The sequence below is a fragment of the Hemibagrus wyckioides genome, linkage group LG17 (genome assembly GCF_019097595.1).
Source record: "Hemibagrus wyckioides isolate EC202008001 linkage group LG17, SWU_Hwy_1.0, whole genome shotgun sequence".
Lineage (NCBI taxonomy): Eukaryota > Metazoa > Chordata > Actinopteri > Siluriformes > Bagridae > Hemibagrus > Hemibagrus wyckioides.
In genome coordinates this window covers 6934720-6956717 of record NC_080726.1, presented here as the reverse complement: position 1 = coordinate 6956717, position 21998 = coordinate 6934720, and the positions used below count along the sequence as shown (strand labels likewise).

At 34.5% G+C, this 21998-nt stretch overlaps 1 protein-coding gene across 2 annotated transcripts; it reads left to right on the top strand.

The window, feature by feature from the left end:
• Positions 1 to 4036: 4036 nt before the first annotated feature.
• zbtb32 (zinc finger and BTB domain containing 32) lies at positions 4037 to 20888 on the top strand. 2 transcript variants are annotated; one of them, XM_058412958.1, is made up of 5 exons: positions 4037 to 4196; positions 8468 to 9481; positions 12876 to 12973; positions 18321 to 18494; positions 19609 to 20888. In XM_058412958.1, exons 2-5 carry the CDS (start codon positions 8556 to 8558, stop codon positions 19836 to 19838), a joined length of 1428 nt encoding a protein of 475 aa, XP_058268941.1. In that variant the 5' UTR covers positions 4037 to 4196; positions 8468 to 8555; the 3' UTR covers positions 19839 to 20888. The 2 variants fall into 2 exon arrangements, with proteins under 2 accessions (XP_058268941.1, XP_058268942.1); XM_058412959.1 differs by lacking the exon at positions 4037 to 4196 and adding an exon at positions 4295 to 4691.
• Positions 20889 to 21998: the final 1110 nt, after the last annotated feature.

The window sequence follows — 21998 nt, the reverse complement described above, 5'->3', positions numbered from 1 at the left end:
ACCAAAGCCGTTGAGTACAGTATGCAAAGCCTTTCCTCTAAAATGTTTGGGGGGGAAGAGGAGTAGTCTGAAAAATCACTGAACCATTCAAATCAGGAAACATTTTATGCATCATGTGGTCTGTTGTAATGCAACTCACTTCTATAAATTGTGACAGTTCTGAAATGACTTTAAAGAAACTAAATCTGTAAACAGAACTCTTGTGAATAGACACCGCTGGTTATAAGTTAATAAACATAATAAAAAATTGGTCATTTTAAATTAAATCTAATAGAAGTTAAGGGTGAATTTCCCATTAATATCAAATGTGAATTGCTTTCAGCTGCAATTGCTGTTCTCTCCTCATATCTTGTTATATGGTAAAAATTGCTCACATTTACTTTTAAAGGAGTAAAGGAAACCAGTATTTGATGGTCATAACAAGGTGCCATTTCCTGTAATCTTATCAGGCCTTTCTCACTATCACACCATCACACATCACAGGTATACAAACAGCTGATGAACAAATGGAAAGTGGTCAGCTTAGACATCTCACCTCACCTTATTTGGAACAAGCTGCTGTGACTAGTTTGTATTTCTGAGAAATGCATATCACTTTTTTAGAACATATATAGTGTTCCTTTCTGGGTCTTCATTTTATAAAGAAATTGTATTTTAAAATGAAACGTACATGACAAAGACATTCAATCTAAAAAATATGCCTGTAATTGAATTTCACTCCTTTCAGATCCTGAGCAGGACAAATCGTTCACTGAAGATGATGATTACCCTGGAATTAAACTCATTAGTGAAAAAGCTGATAAACTCTATGTGTAGTGGCCTTTACAATGGGAAATGATCAGTCGTTGTTTCAATCTTAATCTTGTCTTAATCTTTTTCATTCAGTCAGCTGATACTCTTGACTAAATTTCTAATTAGATATTTTATTAGGGCAGTAAAACCTTTTTAAAACAGTGTCCACTATCACCTGTGCAGATAGAGTTAGCACTATCTGTTTTGATTGTAATATGTTTTAATAACGATGTGCCGATCCAGACCATCGTCTAATTTCTAAGAGAATTAATTAGGTTTATGACCATTTCACCATGATGCATATCTATTCAACAATTTACTGCATGAATAATTCACACTTACCTAGCACATTTAGACACATTTAGTCACATTAGTCACTTTTTTTTTCTTCTGCGGTTGTTAAATTTGCTCCTTACACTTCATGAACACTGCAGACTGTCAAATAAAGTAAATATATAGTAAAGTAATATTTAGTAAGTATTTTAGTTACCAAAAAGTAGTCTTTAAAGTGATTTATGCTAATGAATTAATTGCTCAAACCCATCCACTAGTTCAGACTGACATTCATCATTCTCATTTTTTCTATTAATTTACTGTAACTTTACTAAATTCTATCCAATAGTCACTGAATACCATGAACCTAAATAACTAGAAAGTAAGTAATAACTGAGGAACAGATGAGTAATAATAGGCTACAGCATCTTTGTTTCAAAAGACCGAAAATCATTCTTTAACACTTCACCAGACTATTTAGTACATGTTCTGCAGTTATAAATTGCTAATATGACCGAAGGTGTGAAAGATAGTCATGATTCTAAAGAAGGAGAGGGGGCTCTCTTTCAGGAAGATCACCTCATCTTTAAATATTCAAATATTCAATATGAATAGCTACAATACACATATAAATTGAGATTTTAACACAGAGAAAGAGAGAGAGAGAGAGATACCTCTTGTGTGGGAGCACATGTGGGATTAGAAATAGGAGGCGAAGGGAAGTGAAATAGCTAAAGAGACCTTTTCACAAACATTATATTTTACATGACATCTCTTTACAATTTAGTCAAGTGAAATTGACTAAAACCCTTTTCTAACCCACCTCTTTAACATATGTGTAACATAAATATTAGAGACGGATTTACACTAACAATTTTTTTTTCTTTTGCTTTTGGAAAAAAAAACATAACTTTGGGTAACTGTCAGATCTGAAGCACTGATCTGTATCTCGATGTAGAGGGTACGTTGTATATTATATCCTGTTACGATGATACATATAGAACTGATAAGATCTTACACACTGGAGGACTGGGCTGTTTTTAGATGAAGAGGGGGATTTTAGATGCCTCTGTGAGGGAGTGTGCACTGTTAGAGAACCTCAGTAGATTTCATTTGAGGCTCAGACGTGAACCCTTTCACAGTTTTCCCTTTATTGACTATTTTCCATCACTTGACATTTTCAATTTGTCATTTTGTGGATTGTTCCTCTAACCTGAGTGGGCAGCTGAAAAAAGGGTGAAGTGTAAGGTGTAGGTACAATTTAATGATCAGTAATGCAGGAAAGGTTGGAAAAAGAGTATAACGTCTTGCTTTCCTCATGACATCACTTCCCCCGGTAAGCAACACATGCACACCTGCCCATCCACATGAAAAGAGAAAGTGAATGATCAGACTAAGCCTCCATATTCCATTACTCCCTAACTCCATTTGTCCAACACCCATACTTACCTGTTCATTGTAGGTGCTTTCAGCAGTGGACAGGGATCTACACTGGCACTCTGACCAGTTTGCTAATTTGTAGCCCCATACGCAGCAAACTGTGATACACTGTGTCTTTTGATACGTTTCTGTCAGAGACAGAAACTCCAGTCAATGTATCATCACTTCAGTCAATGTATCAGTGAGCCTTGGGCACCCATGATCCTGCCGATGGTTCACCAGTTGTCCTTCCTTGGACGACTTTTAGTAAGTCCTACATACTAACCAGTGCATACCCAGACCACTCCACAATACCTGCTGTTTTGGAAATGCTCTGACACAGGTGCCTAGCCATCACAAATTGGCCCATGTCAAAGTCTCACAGATCATTATGACTGCTTACTTTCAACATATCAACTTTGTGGCAGAAACAGTTTGTTTGTTTATTTATTTATTTATTTATTTATTTATTTATTTATTTATTTATTTATTTATTTATTTATTTATTTATTTAATCATTTTGATTAGTTATTGTGAGTATTGTGATTTGGCCCTTTCATACATTTTGCACTCAAATGTAAATGATCAAGATTTTCATAGACAGAAATTTAAACTGGCATAAAAAAAATAAAATAAATAAATAAGATACTGATACTGAACATTATTACCCAGGCCTATTCGTGAGTGAGACAGAAGTAACAAAAAATAACACACAGCAAATGATACTTTGGAAGTAACAAAAATGACAATTTAAAAAATAACTGAGAAGTTATGATATTTACCTAATTCAAATGATAAATACATTAAATAAGGAAGTAACAAAACTGGATTATGGCAGAGGATAAATATATCGATAGTAACAGAAACAGCACTTAAAAATAGATACAATGTTGTAAAAAAAAAGTTGAAAAAGTTTGTAAGTAATGTAAATAAAATGTGAAACATAAGTAAGTTGGAAGCAACAAAAATGACTTAGAAAAGAAAATAGAAAAGTTAGAAGTAACAAAAACAATCAATGGCAAATGATAAAATAGAATAAAAATGGCCCATGGCAAACAAACGACAAATGAGTTAATGATACAACAAGACCAAGTAACCAGAGACACCTCAGTGAAATGATAAATAATTATCTAGTCATCTATCTATTGACTAATTTACCTTTAATTCACCTACTTTTCACTGCCTTTCTTTTCATCACACATCATTTGTTGCTACTTTATTACTAAGCATTTGTGTAATAACCTACATGTTACTTTCATTCCTCATAACAGAAAGCACTTATTGTGTCCAACCCATGTGACATGTAAGCATTCACTATTCATCCTAATACAGTAGAATGTGCTATTCTTCACCATCTGAAGAATTGCTAAACTACTTTCATTTCTTTTTGATTTAATAACTACGATAACTAATGCAGATGGTTTTGCAGATAAAGCCTATTTCCTTCAACTACACTGACATTGCCGCAACACTCTAACTTTAGCTATGAGATGAGTTGATCAGTTTATACAGATGTGCACTAAATGGGCCAATCAGAGGCTGCTGGTGAGTGAGGGGAGGGGCTGGCCAGAGGTGGCCATGCTGGAACTCACCTACATTTAATTCTTCACCAGGCTAATTTCTGGGTAAAGCCACAATGTGTGCTTGTGTGTGTGTGTGTGTGTGTATCTGAACCATCGCCCACTTCAGGACATTGAACCTCGAATGCATCGGTAGGTCTCTCTTCTGTCTATCTGCTACTTGTTAAGTGAAAAACAGCAGCTTCAAAGCTTCCGCACAAGTGTTACACTGATTGTAAATGTGTATGCGTGTATATGTGTGTGTGTGGAGAGCCTTAGTTTGCAGGCCTGGAGAGGATGTGTCATTGCTGAGAGGTTTTCCCCTTTTTACTTGTGGGCCTCTTTCTCTGTCTCTCTCTATTTAGCTACTCTTTCTGTCTGGACCTAAAGTTTTTTTTGCAGATTTGGTTTTCTGTAAAAAGTTGTCAACCTGCCAATGACTTCTAATAAGAGCACACTGTCTGATGAGAGCGCATCGTTAGTCATTACAGGATGGTAATCATCCAGAATGGGCTAAGTAGTGGTTATTCTTACGAACAACGTTATGTGTTTATTGCTAATTATATGTCAATATTCAACATTGGACTACTCTCTCAATTGTATAGTAGCCATGTTGTTACTGTATATCCTGTAGGAAATTCTCAAGAGGTAAGTTGTCAACCTGTTTCTAATTAGTATTTTCAGTTGTAGCTTTTACATGTAGCAATTCTATTTCTTAACAATTGTAGTGATTGTAATTTCTTTCCTAACGTCTCTGGCATGACCTAAACTTAGCATGCAGACCTGACCTCCATGCCCGTGGAGTGCCGGAACTGAGTTAAAAGTTGGGACAGAGGAATGACGTATTTGATGAGATAAACATATAAAATTTTGCTCATAGGTTTTATAATACTGCTGTAAGGTAGATCAGGTGTTTATATATATATATATATATATATATATATATATATATATATATATATATATATATATATATATTAGTTTTTAAATAGTTTCACTGTTTTTCTTTTTCTTTTTTTAAACTTTATTGATGCAGCGCAGGATAACACAGGTTAATATTATTGCCTCCGGACAGTTCACACTACTAGTAAAGAGAATTCAGATATTTTTGGCAATTGTATATGTAGCTGTATGTGCATTTGTACGTATTTTAAAAGCATGCTTGCTTAATAACGGCCATAATAGCATACATCGCTTTCGAAAAAACTATGTTTGCATAATGTGTTTGTGGTAAATAAGGCATTATTTTGTTTGTCTCAACATCGTTTATAAACTTTAAAGTTGATTTTTGAAAATGCATATATGTATATATATATATATATATATATATATGTTATATGTTAAGTATGTATATTCTGCTGAAGCAGATGAAAAATTTTGTCTTCAATTCTGTTGAACTAATAAGAAAACAACACATCATTAAAAACAAACAAACAAATAAACAAAAAAAAACCACGCAGAGACATTAAAGAGCGTTTCCATAGCATGTTTAAGTTGAAGTACAAAAAGTCCTTTGGTTTGAATGCAAAAAAAAAAAAAAAAGTTTTTTCAGTTGATCTACAAAACAAGAATCCTTTTATTATATCAATAATGTATTTTGAAAACCCACTGCAACATGACCTAAATATTACAGTTTAGGTCAGACTTTACTGTTGCTAGCAATTAAAAGGTTTGCATCCTTCTTTAGGATAGTAGTTTACTTATTTGAATCTGCCGAAGTTTCTAATGACATACTAGTTTTATTTATATGAATGTGCAAACAGACTCAAGCAATTTAAAGACAGCAGACAAACCTCAGGGGAATAAGAAAATCACAGAACATCAAACAAAATGTTCTCACCTTTAATAGTAAAATAAGTGTAAAGATAAACCAAACAAACCCATATTTAGTTATATAATAAACAAAAATAAAATCCTAATTCCAAAACAGAAAATTCAGTCGTCATTAATAGTGTAATATGATAATCGTCTTCCATTTTACTGAGTCATTTTTGTTACATGTATTATTTAAACAAGTATTCAGCCTAATTAATAATGTTATATGAGTATTTTTGCTTTTTGAGCATTATATTATGTGTGGGTAACTTTCTCCTGAATTTTCTGTAAAGCTGCTTTGAGGCAATGTCCATTGTTCAAAGCGCTATACAAATAAAATTGAATTGAATTGAACTGAAGTTGAATTTTGTTACTTCGGACTCTATCAATCATATATGATTGCCCAGGGCAAGACATCAACCCTTGCAATAAAATTATTTATAAAAATAAATAAAAATTAAATAGAATAAATAATAACAATAAAAAAACAATGGATTATAACATTACACTATTACAGAAATAATGGCTACATCATTGTTGCTAAAAAAACAAACAAACAAAAAAAACAAAAAAGAATAACCACAACATTAGTCATGTTATCACTGTGCACGAAGTCATGCAACACATTTTGGTGTAATGTTGTCTGACGATGCTTGTTATATAAATGTTAGCTTTTTCCGATTCTTAAGATATCTACTAAAATGACAAACATTAACGTATACAAACAAAACAAATGCTGAGTTTTTAAGGTTTTAAAGTAATTTGCAAAATAAGGTATCACATTACCACATCTACTTTCCGCCCAATCAATTATCGTCATCATGAACAAACTGGAGTTGGGGTGATCATATCTCTTGCATAAAGCTTTTGCATGCATGTTTACCAAATTTTTGAACATACTAAACACATGGTAGTGCTGTAGTGTATTGTAGATGGCAGAATGAAAATGTAATTTTGTGCACTGAATTTCAATTTTGGAAAAATCAGTTGGATAGTCACTGACTAACATCAGTAACGAAGTACTGTTTCTTTGTTAGAAACGTTTCTATACTACAGTGCCTACATTGCAAAATGTTAAACGTTTTATAAGCATTCTGTACTATAGTTTAATATGTCTCATTATAGTTATTGAAAATAGACTCACATGATTTATTTCCTGTTCCAGCCCAGAACATAATATATAACTTTATTTAAACTATACTAGATTTCAAATTACCAAACAGTAATGTTTATTTTGTTTGTTTGTTTTAAATTCATTTATATATTGCCATGTAATCAAACTAATGTACTAGTCGTCTCATCACGATGTGACTACAGTAGATGTATATCTTAACCAACCTACTGTATCACCATTTTTTGTTGATCAAACAAAACTTGATTCTTTGTTTTATGAGAAGCTGTGTACAGGCATTAGTCATAAGTTTCACATTCTGAGGAGGTCTGTGGCTTTGGTCCGAGTTTTAGAGTGAAATTTCAAAGATGATGCAAAATGTGAGTGGTGTTCTCCGGCTGTGACATGGCTAGACTTGTAGACAAACACCTCCTACAGTCTGTTTTAATCTGATGACACGTCAGAGTGTTGGGTGGGAGTTGCTCTTCAACAAAAGCAAGACTAACAATTTGCATTTATTACTCTATGAGAACCCTTCTGTGTAGAACCATAGAACCGTGTCTAGGTGTAGCTAAGCCTTTCCTATCCATATAAACCTTCAAGATCTGTAGAAGCCCACCACCCTCACCACCCCAGCCTGAACTGTGCTGTTATTCTACTAGACAAAATATGGGTTAGTGCTGTTTATCCAGTAAAATGTTAAATAAAATATTTATTAAAACATTAAGATCGAGTAAAGTTAGAGCCTGTTTTTTTTTGTTTTGTTTTTTTTTCAGATAAATCAAATGTAATCTGAGAGAATGTTGGTAACATGTCTGTATTACACCCTAAGCTAAGAATCTTTTCCTGTCCATTTGTATGTAGTGTTCTACTAGACATGCTAGACACACTGAGTCATTCTTGTAAAACAATACAATAGTTAGAGTTTCTAAATCAGTTTGTTTCTCAAAAAAAAGTAAAAGAGTAGAACTAGACAAAAATGGCATCACTAAGGATGCCTCTACCACTAACGAATCTAGTCTAATACCTACTAATTTGTATACCTAAAATAGGAAGAAAGTATTGCTATGATCTATTTTGGATCAATTCAAAATCTAATAAATTTGCCTGATGGTTACAATGGTAACATACAAATCTGTAAAATATATACCACTTGGGATATTGGATGGGCGGATGAATGCATGGACTACCTAGTAGCACACTTCATCCACCGCATAGTAATAAACAAACAAAAAAAACAAAAACAAATAAATAAATGAAAACAAATACAAATAAGCCTTGAATTATAATTTATTTCTTGCCAACTTTGACTAACCACCCACTAACCTGATTTTAGCTTAATTGTATTTTTAGACCCTGACCTACATGCACTAGCATGAGGATATTGTTATGATCATCTATAAAGCACTTCTACAAAGCCAGTCGCTCTGGATAAGGGCTTCAGTGCATGTAAAAATAAATGTTTCCTAATCCCAACTCTTTTCTTTTTTTTCATTAGGTTGAATGGAGATTACCCAGCATATCATCTCCTGTAATAACTTTTCCCAGAATTTTTCTTCCATTCTCAAGAATTCCACTTTGCTGAGATGATCCGAATTCAAAACCCGAACCCTCTTCCTTTCTTGCAACAGACTGAAAGGTTTCTGAGGACAGGTACACTGTGTGACACCATCCTCACTGTGGAGCGTTACACTTTCAAAGCACATGCATTGGTACTATCCTGGGCCAGCAAGACCCTTGAACGGCAGCTAATCAACCAGAATCCAGCTAAAGGTTACTCCTGCACTGTTGATGGTGTTTCCCCACAGACTGTTAAGCAAATCCTTGACTATGTGTACAGTGCTTATGTAGAAGTTTCAAAAGGGGACCTTCCAGATTTGCTCAGGGGAGCTCAGCACCTGGAGGTGCAGTCACTTATGGAGCAGTGTGAGTTGCAAATGCGGATCCAGGATAGGGTTAAAGGTAGAGAAGAAGAGAGGTCCTCCCCCGACATTGACGTAGGAGAATGTGATTCAAGAAAAAAAATCCCCTCTTCTGATGAAGTGTCTCTCAGTTCTTCTTTAGAATCTCCTTCTCTGACACACTTTGACCATGAAAGGTCGCAACGTATCACTAAAGTGTCACCCCCGCCACAGAAACCCCCATTGTCCATAACCGTAGCATCTCCCACAGCCTCCAGGGAACCCATTTCTTCCACCCCTTCACTGGCTCAGACACCTTCAGTTCAGTGGCCCCCAGTAAACCCATCACGCCACATGGTCCTTACCTATGCTGACTTCATGGCATTCCAGCACATGGTTGCATGTTCATACCCTACACCCATGTACCCATTCTTACAGCAATCTCTCCAGCTCCAGATGCCCTCATCTGTAGTAGGCTACACAGGGTTGCTTCATCCTCATCAACATCTTCTACGTCCTAGGCCTCTGGCTCTCAATAGTCCACTTGTCCCAGAGGTCAAAAGGAAGACTGACTTCATCACTGCTGTGCTGCCATCACAGGAGAGAGAAAGGTATGATCACAATGAGTAATACTTCTACTAATAATAGTAATAATAATAATATAATATTTAATAAAGAGAGAGAGAGATAAATTATTATTATTTATGCCAGTGTGTACGTGTTTTTTGTGATTACTCTTGAGTACATATATTATAATGAATAATGACACTTTATTATCAAGGAATTAAATATAAAAGACATTTTATTTTAAATATAAAATAATTAAATATAAAAGACATTATTACACAGCTTTACGAAGCATTAATAAAACTGAAAATGCTCAACCAATCAATGTCAACCTCCAAAGAATTTTAGGAACTGCTAGAATATTTTTTTTTTTTGCTTTTATTATTTTATGTAATATATAAAAATCCTTGAAAGTACACAATAAATAAGGTAAATATAATAATGTATTATGGAAAAATTATTAGTGGCTTTAAATATGTAGGGGTTTTATTTTATTTTATCTTATCATTTTTTTTTAACTTGTGTGAGTCTTAACCACACTTATGTTACTGTATGAATATGTCTTTAGTGACACTGTCTTTCCAGTAGACACATTTTCCTTAGCCACCCCTCCACCTACACACAGTTCTACTATAATCATAGCCAGCAATGCTTCATTTATACATAATAACGATGATATATTACTTTGATCAAGAAAATATGTTTCGATTACTTGATACTAAAAATCTGCAGAATGTATGCAGAACAGATGCTAATCAGCACTCCTACACACTTCTTGCTCAAACCTCACACAGGCACTGTATGTCAGTGTGAACTCTTGCACTGTACTGCCCACTCAGTTCCTTTGTGTGAAGTGTTATGGAGCAAAAAGTGTTATTACTATCAGGATGGAGAAACTGAGGGGAGATCCCTTCATTCCCCCGATTACCCAAATGGCAAATATGAAAGTCTCCTTTCATCTCCATCACAGCACTATGTACTGTTTCAGTCTCATTTTTAGCCACTGTTTGTTTCTTACATGTATACATTTCTGTCTTTCATATCAGTTCATGATCAGATTCAATAAACAAACAATAGCTGAAACAAGGATAGAGATAAACCACAATTCCAGTGATGGCAGGTTGTGAAATGAGATGGAAGGTCCAAATTAAAATTTCTATCAAAAGCTTAGCAATGAAGCTATTAGTGTTGAGTAGTGTATTATATCAAATTCAAATTTTATTTGTCACATACATAATCCTACACAGTATGATATGCAGTGAAATGCTTACATGACTATTTGCTTTGACCCTTGAAAAGGAAAAGGAATAAGGACAGAAAAGATGGGATAAAATGTAAAATATAAAATACGTAATATAAAATATAAAAAAGAAACTACAATTATAAAATATAAAAAACTACAATTCACAGTAGGTAAATAAAAATAGAATATAATATAAATAAAATAAAAATATAAATAAAGTAAGGTAGGGTATCTGTGTATGCAGAATATTATATAAAATATAGAATATATATAAGAAATGTAAGATATGTAAAATGTAAACAACTGTATACTGTATTATACAGAACTATATACAAATGTAAAATGTAAACAATTGTATTATACATAACTATATAAAGGTCAAAAAAAGGACTTGTTCATGATATAAAAAAAATATGAGGGCAATTAAATTTGTGATTTAGATTTTTTAAGCTTGTAACACCCTACTGCATTGATTCATTGTGTTAAAAGAAAAGTTTTTCATACCTACACACACACTCACACAAAACATATGGTTACCTACGTTTAATCTGCAATTTGTTTGGACAGATAGCGCTCAGTATTTTCGCTATTAAATTGGGGGAAAAATTATGACAGATGTTTGCATCCGTTACACCCACAACTGCATTTCACATATGCCTAGCCAATCACTGTTAATGATGATACAGATGTGTTAACAAAGGTTAAAAAATGTCAGGCCAAATTAATATGAAATCTATATTCATACAGATCTATATTCATTTCACTCTGTGTAATTACCTGATTTGAGGGATAAAGCTGCATGGAACTATAGTCTCAGCTAGAAAGAAATCAGTCTCAACCTCCTTTTACATATCATTTTATGTATTTTCTTATGATCATTGGTGGACTCCAGATAATGCTACTTCCAGTTAATTTTGTTATGTTATCTGATTTATTTTCAGCTCTCCTTTAATTTGAGTCCTGCATTTTTACTTTCTAATTAGTTAGTCCACTTTTAGCAGTTGAAATTAGTCAGGTAGAAATTTATTGTGGGTGGAATTTTCCCCCTTATTTTGTAGATTTTAATCTGTGTCCACCTTCGTCTTGGAAGATGAAGTCTTCGTACCACGCATTCCATAGCTGAAAATGAGTCACCGGTGTTTAACAATATACGTATAATTGTTAGTGCGAGCCCTTGTGTCCATGCTTCTTCTATTTCTTTTTCTTTACTAATTTGTTAATTCAAAGAAAAAAAAAAAATCAATCCGGAGATGAGATATTTAAGATAATTTATTATACGTTATATCGTTCTGTGGTTATATGTGTTATATGTATAGTACTAATATTTACTGCAAAGATCATATAATGTAGGGTGGTAGATAATAAACACCATGGTGTGTCTAAAGCTGTCTAAAATCTTGTTAGACTAGCTAAGTGTGATTTCCTCACATAGTGAATGTAACAGTTTGACTGTTGGATAGCTATGTGTCACAGCAAAGCAGAAATAAGTCTTATCAATTTAGTTAATAATCAGATAATAGCTGTCAAAATTCAGCTTGACAGATTTTAATATTCTAGAATCTACTTCTGGTTGTGATAGATGCAAATGAGAAACATATTACAGTTCAGGAAAGTCTGTAGAACTATATGTATGCTCAGTATGTCCATACTACTTCATCCTCCACAAATGACATTAGAAAAGCACATTTGAGCCAAATGATGCAACATCATTCACTCTGATTATTGTTGAAACTTTTTTTAATGGTTAACTTTTACAATTAAGGCAAATTAATATTCAAACTGACATTTTGAACGAACTGACATGTCGTAAGGCTTAAGTGTCTGTAACCATATACACATAATAAGGTAATTCATTTCCGTGTGGGAGGAAGTTTGTGATTGTTCTCACAGTGGCCGAATTGCTATTATATATAATGCAGTTCATTTATACACATTTAGTTGGCTCTTATTTAGTGGCCTGTTTTGTTGCTGTAGGAGTTTTGTAGATTAACAGACACAGTTTCACTCTCAAATTTATATTGTTTTAATTTCTTTTTTTTAATATTATTTTTACTAGTAATGAAAGAAGTAGTACTATTAGTAGTATTAGTGTTAGTCTAGTATATGTCTATTTGTTTGTGAGGGGAAATACGCAGACAGAAGAGGTTTTGCTGCGTTTATTCACACAATACACCTATTTTTCACTCTTTCCACAGTAAGTCAAAGATGTCAGATAAGGAGAGCCATTGCAGACACTGCAGCAAGCCACTGGTAGAAAATGCCTGGAGACAGAGCACCCGGTCAGCATCCTCAGGTAAATGATACCGATTGCACCGACTGAATTCGCACATGGATTCCTACTGTAGTTAAACACAAATAAATAGTGTTTGCAAACTTACTCTACACAGAGGTGTTTGAGTAGCAGTAAATACTTCACCTATATTAATTTGAATTTTATTAATTTAGGCCCAGAAATAAGCTTTAATACAACACTATAAGAAAAAACAGAGACAAAAGGATTAAATGAGCTGATAGTGAGGCCAGTGAGAGTTTCATTACCTGCATAAGATAGTTGTATGAAGAATATTGAAAGTTGAAACTGAACATGATAGTTGCAGTATATGCTCATACTACTGCATGCTGCAAACAGTAGACACAATGGATTCAGTCACACAGCAGTTTATATAGGTAGTATGATTTGGTGTATTAAAGTAGATAATGTGTGTGTGTGTGTGTGTTTGCGCAGCATAATTTACATGTAATTTTATAATACAATGCATTATATACTATATTCTGTTGTAATAAGTGACAAAGTCTTGTTATTTAACATTTTTGTAATTATTAAACATTATTTAAAAAATATATATATATTATAGAATACAATACTTCATACTGAGATGTTTCTGATAAGGAGATGTTTAACATCCATTGCAGGAGTCTCCATTATCAGGTTTTTCTAATCGTTAGTAGGTCTTCAGTACTTTTGCGCTTAATGGTTTCTTAGTAACATGACTAGGTGCATTTTTCTTGTCTTGCTAACTTCAAACAAAAGATAGAAAAAAAGAAGGCTGCAGAGGAAACGTCTGTTTTTAGCTTCTATTACATAGTGATACCTTATTGCATGGATGTTCCTCAGCATTAAACGTAACTATGATAGGATAAGAAGTATGGCATGATCATGAAAACAAAACAAAAATAGCTGGCAAATTGTTGCAGATATAATAAGAATAAAACACTTCAGAATGCACTGTTATAGGAGAAGATTCAATGTCAGGGCAGTAGCGAGAGCTATGCTTCACACATCACACCACCATGTAGCTCATTATAATAAGATAGCAGTCTGACTAATAGACTGACTGACAGACAGACAGACAGACAGACAGACAGACAGACAGATAGATAGATAGATAGATAGATAGATAGATAGATAGATAGATAGATAGATAGATAGCATGTTGTGGCTCTCTCTTGTGGTACGTTGGTGTACTACTGCGGTTGCCTGACAGTAGACACAGTACAGTACTTTCCACATGCATACTAAGAATTCACATAGCTTGGAAACATTGTGGACATTACCTTTCACCCTCATTTATCACACTTTGTGTGCAAGATGGATAGATTGAAATGTATATGAATTTGAATCTTTGCAGCAAAAATCCAAAGTGCAATGGTACTTTCACACTCGGGGAACTTTAATGTTTTTGTTTTCATCGCTTCCTTTCTTTCTTTTTTTCTTCTGTGCAGCATCCTGTGTATGTGTGAATGTGTTTATGTGTGTGTGTGTGTGTATGTGTATGTGTGTGCGAGAGTGTGTGTGTGTGTTTATATATACAAGACAAAGAGAGGGAGAGATTAAAAGGTGAAAACCCACCAAAATGTTTTATGTCATTCTCGCTATTGCCATACCAGTTCAAAGTTACACCGGCATCCATCCATATGTTCATAGTTCTCAGAAACTGTTTTGGTATCTAAACAAAGACAACGTGTTAACCACTTTTTTTCTTCATCATTTGACTTGTGTGAGAGAGGATGTGGTGTGTTTGTGAGTGTGTGTGTGTGTCTATGTGTGTGTGTGTGTGGACACATGGAGCAGTACAGAAGGTTGCACACTGAAAGCTGCCACAGGATGTGCTTATCTAAAAATGGGCCCCTTAGCACAGTATGGCAACTTTGGAATGACTCTTCCTAGTTTTAAACACATCTCACACTTAACCTTAAACACAAAGTTACCTGAAAACCACCATTATAATTCATTCACAGTCCAGTTTATCTGCACCATACTTTTATATTTATACACCATATTATCCTTTTTATATAATTCTTGTACAGTATGTAAGATGTAACCTGCTTACCCTACAAAATCAGAGGGAGTCAGACAAATCTTTTTGCTTTTATCGTACCTACATAGCTTTATAGTTTCATAGTCATAACATAGGCATATCATACCTACATAGTTTCTTAGTTGCATAGTCATAACTTTTATATGTTTAGATATTCAAATGACAACTGTGGAGTTTTTTTTTTTTTTTCACAGGGCAGCTGGTTGAGCATAGAGGTGTGCAAAAAGCACAAGAGATGCAACACAAAGCGTACATGAGCTGCAGGTGTTTGCAAGCAAGTGGTCAGTTATGAAGCTCATATGTGTGAGGAAATTATCAAATCAGAAGCTTACATGACAAAGAAAGTTGCAGTGTTATAGCAGTAGAAGGGTTCAAGTTTAATTTTACAAAATAAATGAATTAATTAAATAAAATAAATAAATAAATAAATAAAAACAGCTTTATGCCACATCCACTTATGGTTTAAATGCACTAAACAGTTACAGATACAGATAGCATTGCAACCCTAGCAGATATTATCATGATAAAAAAGTAATAAAGTAATCCATTTGTAACAGTGCAAACATCCTTAGCAGTTTAATTACAGTTGCATGTATCCTTTATTTACAACTACATAGGAATAAGAGACATTAATAAATAAAGCAAGTTCAAATAGAAAATTATGCATACTTTTAATTAATTAGCCTTTATTTGTCACATATACATTACAGCACAGTGAAATTCTTTTCTTCGCATATCCCATACTTGGAGGTTGGGGTCAGAGCGCAGGGTCAACTATGATACAGCGCCCCTGATCTTCCGGTCAATGACCCAGAGCCTTAACCACTTGAGCCACCACCGCTTGTTTAACAGATGCAATGAGGTGATAAAAATATTTGAAATAGATGGATAGAAATATTGCTATACAAATATATACAGATAGATAGATAGATAGATAGATAGATAGATAGATAGATAGATAGATAGATAGATAGATAGATAGATAGATAGATAGATAGATAGATAGATAGATAGATAGATAGATAGATAGGTAGGTAGGTAGATAGACAGACAGACATACCTAACCTGTCTCGTGTAAAGAAATAGGTTAGTTTGGAGTGGAAATTGGTGTCATTTGGGTCTGTTAGTGAACTGACCACAATGACCTGCTTATCTTTTTCCACTTACATGTTGAAACAAGTAAAGTGCATTTTGAATATACATTACTTTCACAAGCTGAAATTACAAAGGAGAACGTATACACTATGCAGGGCTCAGAATGCTGTTCTGCTGTGAGCTGTGCACAGACACATGAATACTGTTTATTTCTTTCAAGCAATTTCATAGCTCGCTGCAGACATTATTTAATTTCAAAATACATCATCAGGACAGCTGCATTTGTGGCCTGAGTAAAACACCTGCACACACACACACACACACACACCTTTTTGTCTCATATGCGGCCAGCTCACAGGAATGGTGTTGTTTCCACATCAAAGCACTGAGACATCTTGTTTAGCTCGGAAACATTAACATGCTTGTGTCATTAGAGGAAATGGCAACGTATAGTCATTAGATGACCAGTACATGAGTAAACATCCACCTTGGTTTGGGTGTGTTTGAATTGTGGTGATCATGCTAGACATGAGAGGCTGACAAAGTTTTAGTAGCAAACAGTTATAATGATATATTTGCATTTTGCAGCAAGGCATTGAATGAGTTTAGTTATTCTTTTGTGTGGTAGTTTGTGAGATCTGAAAACAAGTTGTGAAATGTGGATTGGGCAGTCTTTAACAGTTTTTAACAACTTTAGACAGGACGTTTAACCCAGATGTACTCATAGAGCACTTTACATAAGAGGCTTAATATATGCTAAGGTCTAATATTTGCTGAATAAGAAATAGATTATAATGTTTTTCTTTTCTGACTCTCAGGTGCATAATTGTGTGTGTGTGTTTATATGGTTCCTTAAAATGCTTAATGCTTAAAAGATAAAAAAATATAAAAACTATTTTTGTAAAGTTTACACCATATATACTGTATACATATATATATATGTATATATATATATATATATATATATATATATATATATATATATATATATATATATATATATATATATATATATATATACACAGTGGTGTAATGTAACGAAGTAAAATTACCTTGTTACATTACTTAAGTCTTTTTTGAGAGTTTCTGTACTTTACTTGAGTTTTTATATTTCTGTCAACTTTTACTTTTACTTCACTACTTTTTTAAACAAAAACGCAAAATGCCCTGTTAAGTGCTGTCAGAAGCATGCCTAGCCAATCAGAAGCCTAGACAAAACATCATTACAGGTTCTGGTAGTTTAACAACAATGGCGAGTCTCGTGAATGTGATGCCTTTGACATACGAAAATTTTATTGTAGAATGTAGATGTCCAAAACTGAGTTTTGTATGTAGCAGCAGTGAGCTTCGTATTACATTCCGGCACCTCTGTTCATGAATGTAATGTGTGAGTAACTGCATGTATATGTGCATGCATGTAAAAAGTCTAGTAAGCAATGTTAACACACTCACTAGTTTACATAAGTCTGCTATTGCACAACATAGCTTAATAAGCAAAGCTGACGTCAAATCAAGGAGATCAGCACACAGACAATGATGTCAATTCATCAAAATCTCAGTTTCCCCTGTCCACGCAACACCACTGAAAACGGAGTTTTGGAAAATTTCACTTTGGAATGAGTTTTCCAAAAGCTCCGTATTCAACGACCTCAAACTGTATTAGCATGCGGATGAAAGGCCAAAACGCAGAGAAAAATCTCCCTTTTTAAAAATCTCTGGCTACGTGTGGACATGGTCTTAGTTACAAGGGCACATGTATGGAAACACCGATACTGTACACTTCATTACAATACAGTTCAAAAGACCTCTTCTTTCTTTCATGTAAGTTTTATTTTTTTGGTGGTGTACTTATTGAGAAGTTTAAGAAAGAAAGCAATACAGAATAAAATTCATAATTCTCCAAATTATTACAGTCTTGCTTTTTTTTTAATTTACTTCTACTTTTACTTTCCATACTTGAATACATTTATGAAAATACTACTTTTGATACTTAAGTACAGTTTATTTCATATACTTTAAGACTTTTACTCAAGTAGAATTATAATGATTGACTTTAACTTTTACTTGGGTCATTTTCTAAAAAAATACCTGTACTTTTACTCAAGTGTGGCTTTTGGGTACTTTATACAACAATGTATATATATACACTGTATATATATATATATATATATATATATTTAAAAAATGAGTCTTCATTGATCACCCTTCTCTCTCACTTATTCCTAGGATTAGAGGAGATTGTTCGTGAGTGTAAGTTCTGTCAGAGAGATAGCAGAGAGAAGCGTTCACTGCGCTCACTAAGAAGGGGTCACGGAGGAGAGAAACCCTACCAGTGCAAACACTGCAACAAGAGATTCAGTCTGAAACACCAGCTAGATACACATCTCAGGGTTCATACAGGTACAGCACAAAGGCAAAATGACCTCATCATTCCAGTTTTGTCTCTGGAATTTGTTCATACCTCTACTCCCCAAGTATGGTGGTTTGCTCTACTATAATGCATTTTGGTCGGGTAAAATGTTTAATTTTCTGATGCTCATGCCTCAAGTAGTAGAATACCCATCAAAGGGACATGGCATGCTTAAGTCTGAGTCTGAACATTAATGAAATAAATCTCTGCTGATGGGTTTAATGGCATTTACTTCTTCTTCTTCTTTTGGCTTTTCCCTTCAGGGGTAGCCAAAGCGAATCATTTCTCTCCACCTATCCCTATCTTCTGCATCCTCAACACTTACACCCACTAGCTTCATATCCTCATTTATTACATCCATATACCTCCTCTTTGGCCTTCCTCTTTTTCTCCTGCCTGGCAGCTCCATGTCCAACACTCTCCTACCAATATAGTCACTCTCCCTCCTCTGAACATGTCCAAACCATCTTAACCTGGCCTCTCTAACTTTGTCCTCCAAAAGTCCAACATGAGCTGTCCCTCTGATGTACTCGTTCCTAATCCTGTCCAACCTTGTCACTCCCATAGAGAACCTCAACATCTTTAGCTCTGCTACCTCCAGCTCTGACTCCTGTCTCTGTCTCAGTGATACTGTCTCTAAACCATACAGCATGGCCAGTCTCACCACTGTCCTGTACACCTTCCCCTTGATTCTTGCTGAAATTTCTCTATCACACAGAACTCCTGACACCTTTCTCCACCCATTCCAACCTGCCTGCACTCGCTTCTTTACCTCTTTTTAATGGCATTTACTACATTCCAAAATATTTTGAGAACCCCTGCACTAGATGTGGAAGAGAGCACTGAGCATGATAAGATGCTCTGTGATGCATGTGTTTGGCCTCCCCTAGCGTTCTGAAAATAATATTTAAATTCCTCTAAAACAACAACAACAACAATAATAATAATAATAATAATAAACAACAATAGTCAATTTCATTATTTTCCTCTAACAGTATGTCCCAAGATGTTTTAACATGTTAGTTGCTGTTATTGCTTATATTATGACACTATAAAGTCTTTAAACACTTAAAATCCTTTCTCATTCGTTTGTTATTTGCCCAGGTGAGAAGCCATTTGAGTGCCGGCTGTGTGGTCAGCGGTCACGTGACTACTCTGCTATGATCAAGCACTTGCGTACTCACGGGGGTGCCACACCATATCAATGCACATTGTGTTTAGAGTTCTGCAGTAGCCTGGTCACCATGCAGAAGCACCTGAAGGGTCATCCGAGTCAGGACTTTCCCCCTAACTGGAATCTGGGCAGCACCTACCTCTACATCTGCCATGCATAAGAGCCAGAACATTCTGACCAGCTAAGCTCTGTTTGTTTCCAGGATCAAGAATAAATAAATAAAATATTATTATATTTTTTATCACATATCTTTTTAATTAACTAAACAATTAGTGTGGCCATAGAGACATAAGACGTTAAGAAGGTATTGTCTAGTACAAAAGAAGTTATTATCTAGCACTTCTTAAACTATTATTAAAAAAAAAAAAAACATAAAACTTTCACAGTAGCAAATTACAGGATTTTTACAGCATAATGTAGATAGCATGCTATGATAAATGAGTCCAGTGTTCTCAGTTTATATGTCTGCAAATGTTGTTCTTAAAGTATTAAGTATTTACTGAAGTACCTCAGTATAGTATACTTATGGCAATATTTGAATAAATTAAATTGCAATATTCTTAAATATTTGGATATTAACATTGTATATCCAACATGTAAGGAAAGAAAGAAAGAAAGAAAGAAAGAAAGAAAGAAAGAAAGAAAGAAAGAAAGAAAGAAAGAAAAAGAAAGAAAGAAATCTGGAGGAGTGCTGGAATCATTCATTACAGTATCAAACAGGTTTGTTGAGATATAGGGCACTTTGGGTACGAGAGCTTCATCACCTGCAGCTGTGGAGATAAGGCACTTTTGAAAGCTATAGGGACAAACTGCATTGAATATACAATATATATGTTTATAAATGTATTTTGTGAATTTTGCTGCTTTAAAATGTCTTCAGTTTATAAGCAGTAGCTCAAAACCATCGGGTTAGTTTATTTGTCTTCATGAGACAAACTATTTCTTTTGTTATTTTACATTTCTCAGCAGTGGCAGGAAGATTTTCTTTACCCCATTGTTGCTTTTTCTTAGCACTCAGGTCATGCATGAGATATATTCATGGCTTTTACAATTAACAAATTAAAGCATTATATTAGTACCAGAACATTTATTTGTATTCAGTTTGACTGTCCATTATGTTCATCCTACTCTTGATTTGTTCCCTATTTGTAGTTGTTTGTCAAAGGTATGTTGTGTCTATTAATCTGTGTGAAAATAAAGGAAAATGAATCCACCCCATCATATCCTAAATTCCTATATTTGCCATGTAAAGATGTATACATTTATCACACATATTAACAACTTAAAATCATTTGTAAACATTTTTTTCTTGTCAAATTCAAATTCAAATTTTATCCATCACATATGAAATCATACACAGTAGGACATGTAGTGAAATGCTTTTTACGACTGTCCTACATTTGAAGAAAGAAAAGAATAAAAATTAAAGTGTGTGGACATGAAAAATAAAGGGATATAGTTAAAAATATATAAAGAAAAATAGGGAAAATTAAATGTAGAAATTAAAGACAAAATAATTGTGAAAAACCAATAGTTATCAGATATGCATATGCAAATATATGTGTATATATAGATATATATGTATATAAACATAAATATAAATAAATCATATTTTAAAGGCAAATATAAATGTCCAATTGAACAGGAATATCAGGGAGTAAAGTGACGGTGCAGTGTGCACACAAAGATGCACAGAAAGATGTACAGTGAGTGTGGTTGTCATGTGTGCAGAGTAGTGCAGAGTATGCAAAGTAGTGCAATTATTGCATGTGCGACAATCTGCTGAGGTAGAATATCATGTCGTGTGGGGGTAAGTCCAGAAAGTCCAGGTTCTAGGTGTTCTGGTTGAGGGCCCAAATGGCCTGCGGGAAGAAGCTCCTCCTCATTCTCTCTGTGTTTGCCTTCAAGGAACGGAAACATTTCCCTGACCTCAACAGAGCAAAGAGTCCATTGTTGGGATGTCTGAGGTCCTTCATTATCTTCTTGGCCTTGGTCCAGCACTACTTGCTGTATATAGTGTCCAGGTCAGGAAGCTCGGTACGGATGGTACATTCGGCTGTGATACTTCCCATCAGGATGCTCTCAATGGTGCAGGTGTAGAATGTCTTTAGCACTTTTGAGGGCAGTTTAAAGTCTTTTAGGCTTCTAAGATGATAGAGATGCTGCCGGGCCTTCTTCACCAGGGTGTTAAGGTGACAGGACAATGTCAGGTCCTGCGTGATGTAAGTAGGTACCGGAAACTGTCCACTCTGTCCACTGGGGATGGTAATTCCTCTCCTGCTTTGTGCTGAAGTCCACTATCAGCTCCTTAGTCTTGCTG